An 18,786-nucleotide genomic window follows, 5' to 3' on the forward strand; every position below is an offset into this window, starting at 1 on the left:
GATGATATGATGGCATACTTAGAGAAAACTAGAGAATCAAGTAAAAAACTATTTGAAATAATTAACAACCTTATCAAAGCTACAGGATATAAATAAACCCACATAAATCATCTGCATTTCTACGTATTACTAACAAATCCCAACAACAAGAGATAGAAAGAGAAATTCCATTTAAAATAACTGTGTAAAATATAAAGTATTTGAGAGTCTACCTGCCAAGACAAACCCACAAACTATATGAACACAATTATAAAACACTTTTCACACAAATAAGTCAGACTGAAATAATTGGAAAAATGTAAGTCACTCATGGGTGGCCAAGCTAATATAATAAAAATTAATCCTACCTAAATTAATTTACTTATTTAGTGTCATACCAATTAAATTACCAAACATTTATTTTATAGAGTTAGAAAAAATAACAAAATTCATCTGGGAGTACAAAATGTCCAGAATATCAATGGAATTAATAAAAAGAAATACAGGGGAAGGTGGCATAACTGCATCAGATCTAAAACTGTATTATAAAGCAGTAGTTACCAAACTACTTGGTACTGGCTATGAAATAGAGTGATGGATCAGTGGGATAGGTTAGGTACACAAGACACAGTATTCAGTGACTCTAATAATCTACTGTCTGATAAACTCAAAGACTCTAGCTTCTGGGATAAGAACTCACTATTTGAAAAAATCTGTTAGGAAAACTGGAAAACAGTATGGCAGAAACTAGGCATGGACCAAGATGTTACAATGTGTACCAAGGCAAGGCCAAAATGGATACATGATTCAGACATAAAGGGTGAGAGTATGTTCAAATTAAGAGACCAAAGAGTAGTTTACCTTTCAGATCTATGGAGAACAAAAGAATTTATGACCAAACAAGAGACAGAGAACATTATGAAATGCAAAATGGATAATTTTAATTATATTAAATTAATAAGGTTTTGCACAAATAAAACCAATGCAACCAAGATTAGAAGGAAGTAGAAACGTGGGAAGTAATTTTTACAGCCAATGTCTCTGATAAGGCCTCATTTCTAAAATATATAGAGAACTGAGTAGAATTTACAAGAATATAAGTCATTTTCCAACTGATAAATGGTCAATGAACAGGCAGTTTTCATATGAAGAAATTAAAGCTATCTATAGTCATATGAAAAAATGCTCTAAATCACTACTGATTAGAGAATGCAAATTAAAAACAATTCTAAGGTACCACCTCACACCTATCAGACTGGTTGACAGGACAAAACAGGAAAATGATAAATGTTGGAGAAGATGTGGGAAAACTGGAACACTAATGCATTGTTGGTAGAGTTGTGAACCAGTTCAACTATTCTGGAGGACAATTTGGAACTATGCCCAAAGGTCTATAAAACTGTGCATATCCTTTGATCCAGATATACCACTTCTAGGTCTGTATCCCAAAGAGATCATTAAAAAGGGAAAAGGGCCCACATGTACAACAATATCTATAGCAGCTCTTTTTGTGGTAGCTAAGAACTGGAAATCAAGGGAATGCCCATCAACCGGAGAATAGCTAAACAAGTTGTAATATATGAATGTAATAGAATGCTATTGTGATTGTGTTGTAAGAAATGATGACGAGGAAGACTTCAGAAAAACCTAGAAATACTTATATGAACTGATGCTAAGTGAAACGAGCAGAACCAAGAGAACATTATACACAGTAACAGCCACAGTGTGCGAGGACTGTTTCTGATAGACTTAGCCCTTCACAGAAATGCAAGGACCTAAAATATTTTCAAAGGACTCGATGCAAAATGTCATCCACCTCCAGAGAAAGAGCTATAGAGTCAGAACGCAGAATGAAGCAGACTATTTTCTCCTTTGTCTTGTTTTGGTTTTTCTCATGGTTTCTCCTATTTCTTTTAATTCTTCTATGCAACGTGACTAATGTGAAAACGTGTTTAATAAGAATGTATGTTTAGAGCCCATATAAGATTGCATGCTGTCTTGGGGAGGAAGGGAGGAGGGAGGGGGAGAAAATTTAAAATTTATAGATGTGATTGTTGGAAATTGAAAACAAATAAACTAATTTACAAAAGAAAAAAAAAGAAATGATGAGCAGGCAGACTTCAGAAAAACCTGGAAAGACATATAAACGGATGCTGAGCAAAGTGAGAAGAACCAAGAGAACATTGTACCTAGTAACAACAACATTGTGCAATGACCAGCCTTGATAGACGCAGCTCTTCTCAGCAACACAATGATCTAAGACAATTCCAAAAGACTCATGGTGGAAAATGCTACCCACTTCCACAGAAAGAATTGTAGAGTCTGAATGCAGATCAAAGCAGATTATTTTCTCTTTTTTATTTCTTGTTTTTTCTTTCTCATGTTCTCCTCTTTTGTTTTGTGAACAAAACTTTCACAGCATTAGAAATGTGGAAATACGTTGAATATGATTGTACATGTAGAGCCTATATCAGATTGTCTGCCATTTTGGGGAGGAGGAAAAGTTTAGAACTCAAAATCTTATAAAAGTAAATGTTGAATACTAAAAATAAATAAATAAAAAAATTTAATTTTAAAAAAAGAAAGAAGGCATGCCCCCCCAGACCACTCATTACCGTGTGGGCTGAGAAGAGCAAGGAGGTGCCCAGGTCAGGCACATAGCTAGTTAGTAATGAGACTAGACCTTAATCCTAAATCCTAATTTCATATCAAGGGTTCTTTCCAGGAAAACACAGTAGCAGTTTATTTTTGGCTGAATGTATAAAAGACCAAGCTGAGTTGGGCTAGTCCCTTTGCCTCTCTGGGCTTCAGTGTCCCCTTGCGTAAAATGAAGGTATAAGATAAATGGCTTCCAGAGTCTCCCCAGCTTAAAGTCCATGACGCTATTATTTTATCCCCTAGGCAAATAAAGTGAGCAACCTTCCCCAGCCTGGGTGAAAGGATGCTCAGCTCAATTACATATTGTAGAAATGAAGGGAGCTAGGGTGATCACACCTGCTTATACTGAGCCACTGCTAGGAAGGAGAAGACCCAGGAATCCCCTGGCCACCCAAACAGGACTGGACTCTGAACCATCGAAATTTCCCTTGGCCTGTATGTCTCACCCTGGGTCTAGCAATCTTCCTAGGGTGGAAAAGATGCCTGGAGGGCTAAATACCACCTGAGGCAGGATGAGCTCAATCATGGACTGTTCTGCCTGGAAAGAGATCCTAGTATGACCACAGGGTTAAGGGCTTGTGTGGCAACTGTGAAAACTGAGTGAGCCACACTGACTCCATCTTGTGACTCAATTCTGGAGTCAGCTCAATTCCCTTTCTACCCAGTTATGGGTCTGTTCCAATTTCTGCTTTGTGAGGAAACTTTATTCAATTGTAGTAATTGTGAGAAAACCTCATTGTATTGTTTGAACCTAACTCTTTGTGGCTGAGGAGCTGGACCACCTCTACCTACTGCGTAGAGATCCTTTAACTAAGGACCTAGATTATGCTGACCAGAAACCTGGTCAGATCCAAAGACTGATGCAAGGAGTTTTCTCACAAACACACATTTCAAGAAAGCCATGGGTCTTATCTGAAAGCCAGTTCTTTGCTGGTCAATCAGTTACTGTTCCCTTATTCTCTGACTGAATATGGACACCTGGAGGGGAGTGCGACACCTCTTTTTCTGATTACAGAGAATTACACCTGTTGATTCTTCCCTTCCCAACTTGGAAAGCCCCTAATCTTTCCTCCAATTAAAAATCAAATTACCAATTCTTGAATCCTTGTTTACATTCTGTTAACTGTCTTTTTTTAATGTACTTGGGGTCCAATGCCAAGCTGAGGAGGCCTGGTCCCAATTTGTTAGGCAATTGGCATGCATTGCTTAATAAACTGATACACTTGGAAGCTTGAACTTTTTTGCTTCCTTGCATATTTCAGATTTCATCCATCATAGTTGAGCTACTACACAAACCTTGACCCATGTTCCACAGACTCCCAGGGAAAGCTCTCCATCCTTAACTTTGGGAGATTTACCAGGGTTTGGGCCCATAGGTTCAGGAAGGTTCCATGAGCTGTCTGATATCCAGGCACCAGGTAGGCTCAGCTCTGGGATGTGCTTCCTCAGTCCCTGAGGAGTCAGTGGAGGAAGACACAGATCTGGGAAGGATGGATGGAAAGTACTATAATGTTAACAATGACAGTGACTATGGCAATAGCTTGCTGGTTGGTCTCCCTGCCTCCAATCCCCTCCCCTGACTGAGAGTTCTCTCTGGCTGCTCCCCACCTTCCAGAAGGAAGGAAGTAGCCTTTCCTGATCCTCTCAAGCCTAGTGTCTTCCCTCTGCTGATGATTGTCTCCAATTTGCCCTGTCTATAGCTCATTGCTGATTAGACAGGCACTGTGCTTTTCATTTCTGGGTATCCCCTGCCTCCGCTTAGTGTCTAGAGCACAGCAAGTGCTTCCTGGGTGTTTGTGGACTTGATGATGCCCTTGGCAGTTGCCCCAGGTGCCCCAGTGAAGGGCCCTGCTGAGAGAGGAGGCTCCGTCCTACAGAGTACCCAAGCCCAGGTCAGGATCCACTTCTTGACCACCAGGCCAGGTAGGAGCAGTCCTCATTCATGAAAGCACAATGGCTCCCTTTGTCCATTCTGTAAAGTGCAGAGGTGGAGGGAAGAGGGGCAGAGCAGGTAGAAGACCTGCCTTCATGTCCTGCCTTGGACACATGGTAGACAAGCTTGTCAGGGCAACAGACAGTTCTCCCAGACTATACTCTACAGCTGAGATGCTGATCTACACTGGGGAAGGGCATTTCTACACCAGGAGCTCCCTTTTCCTGAGAAATCCCAGGTCCAGATCCCCCAAGAGCAACAACTTTGCCTTCATGTTGTCTCCATCCCTAGATCCTCATCTCCTGAAGGTCGTCAATTTGGTTTTTTATTCTTAGGTAGGCAGCTGGGTGACACAGTGGATAGACTTTCAGGCCTGGAGTCAGGAAGACTCATTCTCCTGAGTTCAAATCTGACCTCAAACACTTACTAGCTGTGTGACCCTGGGCAAGGCAATTAATCCTGTTGGCCTCAGTTTCCTCATCTATAAAATGAGCTAGAGAAGGAGATGGCAAACCACTCCAGGATCTTGGTCAAGAAAACCCCAGACGAGGCCATAAAGAGTCAGACACAACTGAAAGGCAACATCAACAAATCACAGTGCCTGGTACTCAGTAGATAGTCAATAAACATCTGTTGGATTGAACCGATGGGGAAACTGAGGCACAGAGCAGCAGAGGGTCCAGAGCCAGGCCTCCTGCTTCCCGAGCGTCAGCCCTGGGCCACTCCCCCAGTGCTCCTCTGCCTCCCAACAATTTGTTCTGGTCACGCCACCGACACCATGGATTATGTCACAGCCCACACGGTCATGCCTTGCCTCAGATCCTCTCCCCAGTGGCCATGACTCATCAGTGTTTCCCTAAAGGTCGTTGGGTGAGGGATGAAGGCAGTTGAGGGGAGCTGGGTTCAACTGGACACACACCTCCTGGCGGAAGTCTGGCTGCTGCCACACCTGCCACCACCAGCCACCACTTTAGATGCTGAAGAGGTCTGTTCACTGACATGGGGGCAGGCCCCCACCTTCAGATGTCTCAGGGCCAAGTTCTCCAGGCAGGCCCTGGGCCCTGGGACCTTGCCCAGGATTCTGACTGCCCAGAATCTCCTGACCCTCTTCTTTCCTCTGGGCTGCCAGTGGTCCCCTTACAGATCTCCCTTCATTACAGCCTTCTGCTCTCCCACCCCTGATCCTTCTGCCACTGGAGCCCTTGTCCCTTCTTGGCTGTGCCCCCTCACCACCCAAAACATTCCCTGTGGTTTGGCAGAGCAGGGGCGAACTTCAGTCCCCTTTGGGGCCTGGCTTCCCCTTATGCCTTACATGTGGTTACTATTAACCCTTGGGACCTTTCTCTTCTAAGATTCATTGCAGGCCTTCTGACCCCAAGCCAGCCCTTCCTCCTTCCTAGTGCCAGACAAACTGTGATTGAGCGGACTGTGGCCAGCCAGGGTTACACCGTGCTCTTGGCTTCCCAAAAATTCATTCCATCAGTCTTTACAGCCTTGGCTCTAGGCTGGGGCTAGTCCACATCAGCCTTCTTACCCCCAGCCTCCAGTCACCATACAGCAGAGATCTTAGTCCCACAGAGGCAGTACCTCTGACTGGCTCAAGGAGACATCTCCAATCGTTTCATGGCCTCTACCTCATCACATCCCACAGACCCTCTTTCCTGGAGGCCCCAGCTCTCCAGAGGTCACATCTCTCCAGACCAGCACCTTCCCTCCCAAGCTCCCTCTGGGGACTTTCCCACCTGGGTGAAAGCCAGCCTCAGCTCCTATGATCACCATCACTCCTAGCTGAGGCCAGACCTTAGCCCCAACATGTTCTCCTTCCTTTGTTCCTGCCGCCCTTTCACGGCTTCTGTTTGCCAACAAAGAGAGAGTCCGCTCCTTCAAACCCCAAACATTGAGCTTCCCCAGCCAGGCACCCCTGAAGCCAGCAGTGAAAGCCCTCTCCAGACACCAGGGAGAAAAGCTGCCCCTCCCTCAAATTCCTACAGACCTGCCACCCTGTGGCACCCAGCAGCCTTCTGGCAACAGGCCCTCCCTGTGCCACAAGAGGCTTGTCCGCTCAGGTCCTCTCTGTCCCTCCAGCTCAGGCTTACTTTCTCCTCTGACCTTGCTTGTGCTAGTCAGCTCTCAACTACTTAGAACCCTAGTCCATAAGACTTCTAGGATCACTCCAGGCTCTGCTTATATTCCAGCCCCCAGACATTGTCTGTCTAAAGAAGCCAGCAAAGATATCCACACCATAGAATGAATTCCAGTGAGGAAAATCCCAAAGACTCAACCCAGAGCACTTCCACAGATCTCTTCCCTCAAAGCAGTCAGGACAGGCCTGAGAGGAGAGAAAAGGTAAATGGCTTAGAGATACATCTGGGGCCTCTGCCCCAATGGGAATGCCCCTGGCCCATGACAGGCAGCAGCCCAAGAGGCACTGGAGAAAGGACCACAGGGACAGAGGAGAGAAGAGATGGCCAGTTCCCAAATCATCCCCACCAGGTGTCCCAGACAGGGTAGCTGGGTGCTACCTGGATCAGCAGGGAGCTTGGCACACCATGCCAGGCAACCAGCATCTCTTCGGGCAAACAAAGAGAATGTCAAGGGTCATGCTTGCTGACTCACCGGGGCTGGTTATGGTCAGGAGGTCAAGCTGCCGCTGTTGCTGGAAAAGACAAGCACAAGAAGGATTGTTAGAATCCAGGCAGCAGCTGTGGGGGCCAGGGAAGGGCATAGGGAGCACATTCAGGGCTCATGCTTGGCCGTCCAGTGTGGACATGGACAACAGGCCTGTTCTAACATCTAGGAGAGGATTAATCACATTACATGACACTGGCTGATGGCTATGGAGAACTGCTCTGCTGACCCTACAGAGGGAAGGATTCTGGGAGTAGAGTCACCAGCCTGGGAAGGTTTGCACCTGCCCTCCTGGCCACAGAACCCCCAGAATGACCAAGCTGGGAAGGTTTTTAGACCCTGCAGAATTTGAAGGCAGAAGAACTCCATTTTGCAGATGGAGAAACCAAGGCCCAGGGAGGGAAGGAAAGGGACTTCCCAAATGATATACTCAAACACTTTGCAGGACCTGAACTAAGGCTCTCTGAATCCAGAGACAGAATTCTTCCCACTAGTCTACTACCCTGGTTGAACAACATGCCTCAGTTTCCTCTTCTGTCAAATGAGGGACTTAGACTAGATAATAGGAGCACAGGTTTTGAGCCCCATGGGGCCTTTTGAAGGATGAAGACAGTGAGGTCCCAAGGTCCCAATGGCCACTGTTTCCCTGGTTGTCTTCCCCTCCTTCACCTCTGACCAGAACTGGGCTCCCACCTGTGGAGGAGCACTCCCCTTGTCTCAGTTGGTATCAGGCTCATGCCACTTTGTGGAGACCTGCTATGCTGCAGGGGTGTCCCCCCTGCCCCTCACTCTAGGTCCAATTAAATCAGCACGATCATTCCAAGAGATGCTCATCAACTGGTTCTGACTCAAATCATCAGCTCTGTGACCTCCCAGTCAACTACCTATGTCCTTGGCCATCACTCCCCATATAAATTGTCTTTCCCCATTGAATGTGAGCTCCTCAAAGGTATGGTCTTCTTGCTTGCTTGTTTGCGTATCTTTAGCATATTAAAAGTACTTTATAAATGCTTTTTATACAAGCAATCATCCATCCACACCTATCCATATCAATAAATCCATTGATCCTCTCATCCACATGCATCCATCTACCCATTCATTCACATCTCTCCATCTACCCATTCATCTATACATCCATCCAACAGCAGGTGAGCTTTCAAACCCAGCTCTTCTGTTCCCAGCTCCAACCCCCTTTAGACATTACTCTGAGTTCTCCTTCCCACTCTAAGGCTCTCACATCTTTTTCTATAAGACTCCTGAGAGGCAGGAAGGGCAAGTATTGCTTTATTCATTTTACAGATTAGGAAACTGAGTTCCAGAGAAGAGAAGTCAGTTGTTCAAGATCATACAATAAATCAGTTGAGAAGCTGAAATTGGAATGCATAATCTCTTGACTCCACACATAGGCTTTCCTCTAGACCCAATCCATAGCAAATAAATTATTTGCCTAGGGTCAAGAACAAGCCATCTAAGACACCAGAATCTAAACCCAAGTCTCCTTCCCTTCCACCAAGTTCAGTGATCACATCTCTGGTCATCCACAGCTTAGTAATTGTACAGTGGTCCTCCCTCAGGCAGTGCCCCCAGTCAGAAGCCAAAGGGCCAGAGGAGGATGAGACACTGTTTTTGCCCAAGGAATCCCACTGGTGAATAAAAAGCAGCCCAGTCTTCTTCCAAGGGGCACCAATCAAATCCACTAATGGTGAGTCCTGCTGCTTTAAATTGTAACCAAAAGAGACTGAGGAAAGAAAGGGGCACAGTGTGAGGGATGAGAGTCACCCAGGTCCAGTGGCAGAAGAGGCCTCAGAGTCCAGTCAGTTTAGCCCCCTGGACACACAGATGGGGAACTGGAAGTCCAGAGTGGGTGAATGACAGAATGGGTGATTGAAGGTCATACAGCAATTGGGGCAGGGGGAACTGGACTAGAATCCAGGCCTTCTGGCTCCTGGCTTCTTTCTTTCATAGCACAGGACGCCTTACTAGTTTTGCTCAAATAATCCTAGACTAGGAAAACTGATGGATCTGTAGAAGGCAGTGTGGTCCAGCAGAAAGGGCAGAAATCCGAAGACTGGGATGTGACTCCTAGGTCTGCTAGTCACTAGCAATGTGACCTTGGGGAATTCTCAAGCCTTCCCTAGGCTTCAGTTTTTCTACTTGTCAGCCAGTTAATCTTTGGCCTGTATTCTGAGGATGAGATGAGACAACAGATTCATGAATCCAAGTGTTTGGATTTCTGGCTGGTCCTCTGCATCACCAGTCATCTTAGGGCCTCTGCTCAGAGACCTGGAGGGAGACAGAGTCTACCACCTCTGGAGATGGCTCTCCAGGTAAGAAGGCTTCTCATTACTGCTAAACCCAAAGTGGGCTCTTGGTAAGACGCCCCACTGGGCTCAAGCAGAGTCAATCCCTCTTCCCTGGGACAGGCCCTAGGAGACTGGTGACAGGTCTCACGGTCCCCCTCCTCCTCCAGTCTTCTCTTCTCCGCACTAAGTATTCCCATTTCCTTTGATGAGTCCTCAGGTACCTGACCTCAAGACCCATTCCATCCTCGGGATACTGGGTGCTCTCCATTGGATCAGTGTGGCTCTCAGAATCCCAGGATGCTAAGAACACAGCTTCTGAGGTCAGTGAGGCCACCCCTCTCTTTTACCAACAAGGAGCTCAAGGGACTCACCCATCACCAAATAACTTGAGTCAGGAATTGAACCCAGGTCTTCCTGACTCAAAGGCCATAATGCCACTCTGCCCCTTTTCAACTGTGATAGTTGGGTCTGAACAAAATGTTACAGATTTCTAAGTGCTTTGCTAATTTGACATAATAACAAGGAGCAATAGAGAAAGGCAGGACTAGAGAGGAGGACTTCCTGACTCAGAATGGAGCATTCTGTCTACTAGGACACATACCTTCTCACCCTCCTCCTCTTCACCAGCAGCACCAACCCTGACTGCTTGGGGACTTCGGCCTCATCATCTCCATGCTTTTCCTATGAAGGAGAGAGGCAATGGCTCTGGCTCCACATGCCACGACATTGGGGCCCTTCAGCAAGAAACTTAATCTGTTCTCCAGATGTTCTGCCCCTGGGGAGGTAGGACAACCCATCTTCCAAGCTCAGTCTGGCACCGAGCACAGTCCTTGCTGGACCTGCACTCCTGGTCCACAACACTCGCTCGCCAACAGAACTAGGTGGCCAGGGCAGCTGGGAATGAGTAACAGCCCTTACTTCGATCCTGTCAGCGATAATAACAAACATGCTTCTAGAGCTCTAGGACGTCTACAAAGCTCCTTCCTCAAAAAATACCATCATGCCCACTTTACAGATGAGAAAGATGCGGTTCAGGGAAGGAAAATGTCTAGAGTTAGAGCAGAGAATGTCATAGCTGAGAGGGGCCTTAGAACAGGGAATGTCAGAGCTGGGAGGGGAGGTCAGGACTCTGGAATCTGCTATTGACTAAGCTGGGTGATCTTATTCGTACAGCTTGGCCTCAGTTTCCCCTTCTGCAACATGAGGGTATTAGACTCAATGGACCCATTCCAGTGTTGACATTCCACATCTAACAGGTTCTAAGAAATATCCTATGGTCCTCAGATGATGGATCCAGGGATGCCAGAGAATAGAAGACTGGATGTATGGGGGTGATATGAGGGCTGGGGCTGCAGGAAGAGGGAATCCACCTCTTTGCTTGGCCCTGAGGACAGATCCAGCAACAGGGTGGGGAAGTTAAAAACAGGCCAGAACTCAGAGACATACCAGTTCAGTTTCCACAGCACTGATTCCAGTCCTTCCCCTCAGAATAAGGACTGGGACCTTCTCCCTTCTAAGTGCCCTCTCCTTGGGAAGAGGCAGTACCACCTTCTCAGCCCTCAGGGTCACAGTCTGGGTGTGGCCATGACTCCTCCCTCCCTTGTACTGCCCAGTCCTGCTGATTTTACCTTCATCAGCCCTTCTCTCCTGTGATGGCCCCCACACACACATCTCCCACCCTGGTGTGGAGCCTCATCGCTCCATCTGGACGATAGCCTACTGGAGTGTCCCTGCCTCAAGGCTCTCCCCTCTCCAGGCCTTTCTTCCCAAAGGACGCAGAATGTGGTTCCCTGTTGCTCCAGGTACCCTGTGACCCAGTGACTCCGGCCCCCTCTGACATCCCACACATGGGATTCTCTCCCTCCTCACTTCACATCTCTTGACTTCTGTGGCTTCCCTCAAGTCTCACCCAAAACCTGCCTCCAGCAAGAACCCTTGCCCAGCCCTTTAACACCCTGTCTCTGCAGAGCCTTCCCTCTGTGATTACCTCCTATCTGCTCTGGAGGGCTGAGGTCACAGTGGTTTGTACCTTGTGAGCTCCCTAAGAGTGGCCTGTCTATAGCCACACACAGTAAGTGACTAATAAATGCCTGTTCACTTGACTTATATTGAGCTGAAATCTGTCCCTGCAAAGGCTTCCCTCCCCTTCCTTCTGCCCTCTGGGGTGAAGCAGACAAACGTAATCCCTTCTCCAAGAGACAGTCCTTTGAATACTTGCATGAAATTAGACTCAAGAATCATTTGCTAAGCACCTATCACGTACCAGATATTATGCTACACACCAGGAATACAAATTTGGGATAGTCCCCAAGTTAGCGTTCATTCAACATGCTGGGAAATAAGGAAACAGGAAATAAGGATGTTGGAACTCCCAGGTGAGGAAAGTCCCTCCACTACCTATGAAAGCCCCAAGAAGTCTGATGACTTCAGGGACCTTGTGCTCACTGGCTTCCCATGTGCAGAGAAGCAGTGATGGAGCTAGGGAGCTTGGATGAGTGGGGGACTCAAGCCAAATGAACAAATATGGACTTAAAGACAGCTAGCAGATTCCTCTGGTCCTATCTCTAATTCTGACTCTACCCATCTCCAGTTCCATGCCTTGGTTTCCTCATTTGTGAATTAGGTCTAATAATACTTGTGGCACCCGCCTTGTGGGGTCAGCACCAGTGACCATGCAGGCAGAAAGGGCTCTGCCAGCTTGAAGGTGCTTCGGGGAAGTCGGCTGCCATTACTGTTGTTATCACTCTTAGACTGATTACAGAAAAAACAGCAGCACAGTGAAAACAGGGAGTGCTCCCACCCAGCACCATCATGGCCCTGCAGTGAAGTCCTCCACCTCACTAGAGTGCTCCACAAACTAAAATCCCAAGCAGAATGGGCTGAAGCTAACAGCATTAAGGGGCAGACCACCGAGCAGTGGACCTGGAATCAACAAGGTCACACAAGCGGTGGGACCCTGGGCAAGTCACTTCACCTCTGCTTGCCTCAGTTTCTTTATCTGTAATGTGGGGGTGATCATAGCATCTCTCAGAGCTGCTGTGAGAATTCAGCAAAGACACATGGGTAAAGCACTTTGCAAACCCTGTGGTGCTATATTTTAGCCCTAATTATTAGCGATCTCCTCCCTAGTCAGGGACATGGCTTTGTTTGCCAAAGGACCACAGATCTAGAGCTGGAAACAGTCTCGGAGCTTACATAGACCCAGATCTTCATTTTACAATTGAGGAAACAGGCAAACAGAGGTGAAGTGATTTGCCCAAGGTCACAGGGCCAGTATGTGTCTGAGGTCAGATATGAACTTAGGTATGCCTGATTCCAGATCCCCAAGTGGCAAAATAATGCAAACACAGTATGTGCTTTATTCCAATTTTATAGGGATTAAAACATCCAAGGTCACAGAGGAAACCTGTGGCAGAAAGAAAACACTCAGCTTTCTCTTGAACCCTGTGCTAACACCACCAGGCCTCTCCAAAATTCTAAGCCCTTCTCTCAATGAGTCTCTGCTTGTTGCCCAGGGAGGAGAGAGCAGAAGCAGGGCCAGAGTCTGTCCCTTGCGTGCCCTGTGTGCAAATGTTCCAGCTTCAGGGTGCCTTCCTGCCTCTCTATCCCTCAGCCCACAGATAGGGGCCTGGCTTGGAAGGTGCCCCAAGGCTGCCCCGTCTTGCTTTTCTGTCCACATTCCTGGTACAGGTATCAGGAAGGACAGGGGGAATGGCTGGAGCTCCCCCAAGCTCCTCGTCAGCTTAGATTTACAGCCCAGTACTGTTCATAACCTGCCCCCAATGCATGGTTAGTCTAATTTAGGACGATGCCATCCCCTCCCCACCCTGCAAATGTCCCCCAGCATCTCACGGTTGCATGATGATTAAAGCTGGAACACAGCAGCACTTTCCATTTTTATTAAGAGCTGTAAAGCAGAGGGGGCCTTGTGCATCTCAATAAGTCCTTTTTACAGGATCCCAGAATGTCAGAGCTGGGGGGAGCTGCAGCAGCATGGGATCTGACTTGAATCCCAACGAATCCCCTCTGTGGCACATGCTTTCTGGAGTGGGCTCAGAGACCTCTGGGGAGGGGGCCATCCTCCCCCCACCTCCAGGTAGTGCCTTGGAGACTTCGGGGCTGGAGGCATGTCCCACCATCCATCCTAAATCAGCTTCTCTGTCACCTGCTCCTGTGGGCCCTATTTCTATAGGTGATGCCTCCCCCTGGGGTGTGTGTGTGTGTGCGTGTGTGTGTGTTTGTGCCTGAGTTTGTGTATACCTTGTGCTGTGCATGTGGTGGGTTGTATTGAAAGTGTGTGTGTGTGTGCGTGTGTGTGTGCAGGGGGATCCTAAAAGCTGTGTCAATCAATTAACCAATCAACAAGCATTTTCAAGCCCCTACTGTGTGCACTGCCCTGTGCTGCCCACCTGGATTCACAACAAGGCAGTCTCTTCTCCGTGGGATCTTATGTTAGTCACAAATAATCTGTCCTTAAGCACCTGGGTGCGCCCCGCTGGGCTAAGTACTGGCTTTACAAAGAAAGGCCAAACACTGGGCCCCTGTCCTGAAGGAGCTCCCCTCCCGAAGGGACAGCAGCCAGTATTTGGAAATTGTAGATGGAGTAAATGGAAGTGAGGGTGCACACGGATGGTCGGCCGGCCGAGCAGCTGGGGAGGGTGTGCAGGGAAGGGTGGAAAGGGGGAGCAGATACCTGTGCAGAGCACTGGGGACGGCCGTGCTGTCTGGGCACAGCAGCTGGGGAGAGCGAGGGCCAAGGACAGTGATGAAAGATAGGCAGGAGGGAAGGCTTTAAAACACCAGACTGACAATGAATCCTAGCAGTTCTAGGGAGCTTTGGAAGCTTATGGAGCTGGGGAGTGACCTGCTCAGACCCTGTTCTTTCAAACTTAATGGGAAGCAGGCAGAGTAGGCATTTCTAGACGCCACAGCACTGTGGGAGAGGAAGACTGAAGGTATCTACTGCAGATTGGCCATTTGCTTCTCTTCTCAAGTTTCCAAGTAACTCTCGAGGCTGTCCTGTGTCTAGGCAGCATCTGGTGGAGGGTGGACTGGCATGAGGGTGGGTGGGGGAACAAAATCCAGGCTGGCCTATGATGGGCTGTGTGCTGCTGCCTGGGGACCAGCCAGGCTGAGGGAGGGGAGACTCACCACCACGACGGCTGCAGAGGCTGACTGACTTTTGTCTGGCCACCTCCACTCTTGGTGACCCTCTGGTAAGGTGGGGAAGGGGTCCCACTCTGCACAAACACTAAGAAGGGGAGTCTGCTGCAGCAGGGTCAGGGGGCGTCATGGCAAAGCTGAATCTTAGAGGTGGAAGATCTGAGAATGAGCCTTGTTGGGCATGTCCTTCGACCCCTCTGTGCCCATCCCCTCATCTGTAAAATGGTGAGGACACTATTTCCCACTGCCTATCTCTGGGGGTAGCCTTTGGATATGACCTCGGATACCAAGTTTACACAATCATTATTAGTCTGTAGCACTGCAAAGTACAGAAGAAGGCACAGACTCCAGGGAGTGTAGAGATGGGGGCATGATTTCATCTTGGGGAAATCCTGGAAGACTCCCTGGAGGAAGTGGCCCCTGAGCCAAGATCGGCTGAGTGTTTGGTCATTCTTGCTGCTTCTAGAGGCGTCTGTCTGGTGGAATTGGGTCTCTAGAATCAAGTGTACTGAAATAACAGGAGATGCCAGGAGGACTGTAGGCTGATCCATCCTTCTAGGAAGCCTTAAGAACATGGTCCATTAAGCGAGGGATTCTGGAGCAGATGCCTGCTGGATCTGTCCTGCAGCACGCGAGCTAGTTGTGGGAGGGGCGCTAGCCTAGCTCCATCTCCCTTCTCCCCTCCAGGGATGTGAGTGAGCTCTGGGCCCACATTAGCCAGCCAACTGGTGGTGGTAGCAGGGGCCACAGTCTGCGACATTATCTCCCATCATATTCAGTCAATTTAATATCCGCTCTGTCAATGCCTTCACAGCTAAATGTTATTACCAGCAGGCGGGGAGGAGGAAGGGGGGGGGGGGAGACACTCCTTCCTTACCTAAGAACACACTTGGTCATGGACACAAACAGTTGGTGATGCAGGTAGGATGCAGAAGATCTCACTGGGAGGATGGGGAAGGCTTCCTGAGGCCAGAGGCAGCCGAGCTGGGCCATGAAGGACAGGAAAGAGTTCATGGCCTCCCAGAGGTTCTGCCAAGCCACAGCAGGGGGATGGGAGGTTAGGGCCAGAGAGCACTTGAAGGGCTGTCCCAGGGACAGAAAGCAGAGGGGCGGCTATATGTCAGGAAGAACTTCCTAGAAGCAGAGTAAGCCAGTGGGCATTTCTAGAGCACCCTAAGGTTTGCAAGACACTTTACGTATATTATCTCACGTGATCCTCACAACAGCCCTGCCAGGGAGGTGTTATTATCCCAGGAAACTGAGGCAAACAGAGGCTAAGTGACTTGGCCAGGGTCACACAGCTAGTAAGTTTCTGAACTCAGGTCTTGTTGACTCGAAGTCCTGTACTTTACTGTACCACTTGGTTGTATCTGCACATTACATGAAGGAAGACAGGAAGGAAGGGAAGAAGGGAAGAAAGGAGGGAGGGAAGAAGGAAGGAAGGAAGCAAGGAAAGAAGGATTTATTAAGTACTTCCTACATTGGATTAGCCAACCTCTGAGGTTCCTTCCTGCCTTAGGTCTTAGGATCCTGCAAACTTGCTGGCTAAAAGCCTCTCCAAACTGAGCTGGGCAATGGACCCAACATGTGCTCATATTTTTGGCCTTTCTAAGCCTGGGAAGGCTGGTCCTCTGCACCAGCATCTAAAAGGCCAGCACCTACCCCATATCCCTCTGAGACATCAGTTACCAAGGGACACACCAATGTGTTGAAAACATGGGCCCTCCAATTCTGTTGCCAATGAAAGGTGTATGTCTGTGTGTGTTTGCGTGTGCGTGTGTGTGTGTGTGTGTGTGTGTGTGTGTGTGTGTGTGTGGAGGGTAACCAAAAGGAAATTCTTTTATCACAAATTCAGAAGATAGTACCAGCCCCCCAAGGCCCAGCGGCAATGCCACATAATGGAAAACGCACTGGGCTTGTGTTCTCCCCCGGGCTCTCTCATTTACTTCCTATGTGATCTTGGTGAGGATGGTTAGATTCTGTATTCAGGCCAGAAAAATCTAATAACATCGAGACAATGTGAACCTGTGTATGTTCGTGTGTGTGTGTGTATGTGTGTGTGTGTGTGTGTGTGTGTGTGGTGCCTCTGTGTGTGTGCCTTTCTCCCTGAGAAGCAGCAGGTAAGGCTCTGATTGAATTTCATCTTGATTTCATTAAATATTCATAAAGGCCAATTAGAAGGGTAGCAAAGACAGCCAGAAGTGCCCCCCCCCTCACACACAGACACACACAGACTCTGCCCTGAAAGCTCAACTCAGCCCCTGCCCAAGGTGGGCAGGAAGCCTCTGGTGGGAGCAGCCCCATCCCTAGTGGCAGCACAGGCAGCCTTGGCGGGCAGATGGTGGGCAGTGAGGCCCAGGAAGGGTTCAGGATTCTGAAGCAGAGTGAGCTGCTTACTTGAGAGAATGCAGAATGTAGATGAGTGCCAGCATTCTCAATCAGGGGGCCAGAGATGGAAATCTCTGCTGTAATGAGCCTGACCCTGGCGTGAGGCTGATTACACTGGAGAGAGGCTGTTTAAAATTCACAATCAATCAGGCCCATTTATTCTAACCTTTCCCCACAAAACTGCTAGGTTACTATGGGATTTATTGAGGATGCTCAGCCCTCCCTTCAACTACTAATTTGAAAATTACAGCCAGGACAGAACTGGGTGAGCTGTGTCAGAAAAATATATATGGGTGTTTATGCTCCAAGGGACCCATTAGGAACACAGGATAGAGACTGTTAAGAGTTGGACAGACTCTTAGACCAGAGAGCAGAGAACATTAGAGCTGGGAAGTGTCTGAGAACAGGGAATATCAGAACTGGGAAGGGCCTTAGAACAGGGGATATCAGGGTTGGGAGGGGCCTGAGAACTGAGGATGTCAAAGTTGGAAGAGGCCTGAGAACAGAGAAGGTCAGAGCTGGAACTCCTTCAGACCTCTCTTATCTACCCTCCTGACATTCTGGACCGGCCCTCCATTTCTCTGTGGCCTTCTCACCCTGGACTCTCCCTTTTCCTGATTGTGTATTTTGAAGACTTGCCTAGACTGGCATTGCTCCCCCCTCACTTGTCTCCCACCTCCACAGCTGACTCTCTGCTCTCTCTACTAGGCTTCCTGTGGGCCCCTTTGCCCCCTCTTCAGCTCCCAGCCTTCTTTTTGCTCATATCTGCATTCCCTGCACCTGGCACAGTCTGCACTAGAAGTAAGTGCTGAATGACTGCTGGTTTGATTTGACTCGGGTCTCCCACTAGAACCCATTAGACTCTCTGTGGGCAGGGCTATCTCAGATCTGCTTTTGGAACCTTGTATCTGGCACTCTGTAACAGTTCTTAATACCTTAACATAAAATAAATAATTATATCTGGCACCTAATAAGTCCTTGAATAGGAACCCCAAGAATTGGATGGAAACTTGGAACTTAGAACCTAGAATATCAGGGTAAGGAGGAACGGAGAACATACGACATCAACTGTTAGGGGTCAGTAGAACCTTAAACTTCCCAAAAGTCAGAACTGAAGTCAATCTGGGTCTTTCCTTCCTTCCTGCTATGCTCAAAATGGGTTCAAAATGTCACTATGCTGTCGGGTAAAGGCTGGGCTGTCAGGGCACATGGTCTCCTTCACACATCCTTCCATCTCTCCTGCTCCCCCAAGAAACATCTCCTGGGGTGGTGCAGAGAGTGAGGCAGCACATAATGAGGGGGAGGGAGGGAAGTAGCATTTATATAGCACCTACTTATATATTAGCTTCCTTCTTCCCTCCCCTCCCTCTGTCCCCACTGGGAATCACATCCTTATCTGTAGGTGTTCTGCCCAAAGGAATATAAATTTTGATCTCTGAAACCTCACAAGATATCTTGGGGTTTATGGGCTAGATTTCTTTCTTCTCTTTCCTACTTATTTCTTCTATTATTAAAAAAATAATTGGGACAATTAACTCTTTTGCCCATGTAGTTTCATTTATGACTTCTTGAAATACAGCACTGGAAAACCAGACTTTGATAAAAATCCAATAGGATTCAAATATTTGATGGTGCCTTACCCCCAAATCACTGGGTCTCACTGACTGGCCAACAATAGATCCCAGACCAAGCCTCATTGGTCATTGTTTGGGTTTTGATGGCTTAGCATGAGCA

At 47.9% G+C, this 18,786-nt stretch overlaps 1 protein-coding gene across 4 annotated transcripts in view; it reads right to left on the reverse strand.

Moving 5' to 3' along the window:
- BEND5 (BEN domain containing 5) overlaps positions 1 to 18,786 on the reverse strand; it is a 906,797-nt gene that overhangs the window by 233,455 nt on the left and 654,556 nt on the right. For all 4 annotated transcript variants that reach the window (XM_072649372.1, XM_072649371.1, XM_072649381.1 and 1 more), the window contains one exon: positions 7,187 to 7,226. In XM_072649372.1, coding sequence (XP_072505473.1) covers positions 7,187 to 7,226 — 40 coding nt within the window. The remainder of the gene's footprint in view (positions 1 to 7,186; positions 7,227 to 18,786) is intronic.

Source organism: Notamacropus eugenii, chromosome 2, assembly GCF_028372415.1.
Source record: "Notamacropus eugenii isolate mMacEug1 chromosome 2, mMacEug1.pri_v2, whole genome shotgun sequence".
Lineage (NCBI taxonomy): Eukaryota > Metazoa > Chordata > Mammalia > Diprotodontia > Macropodidae > Notamacropus > Notamacropus eugenii.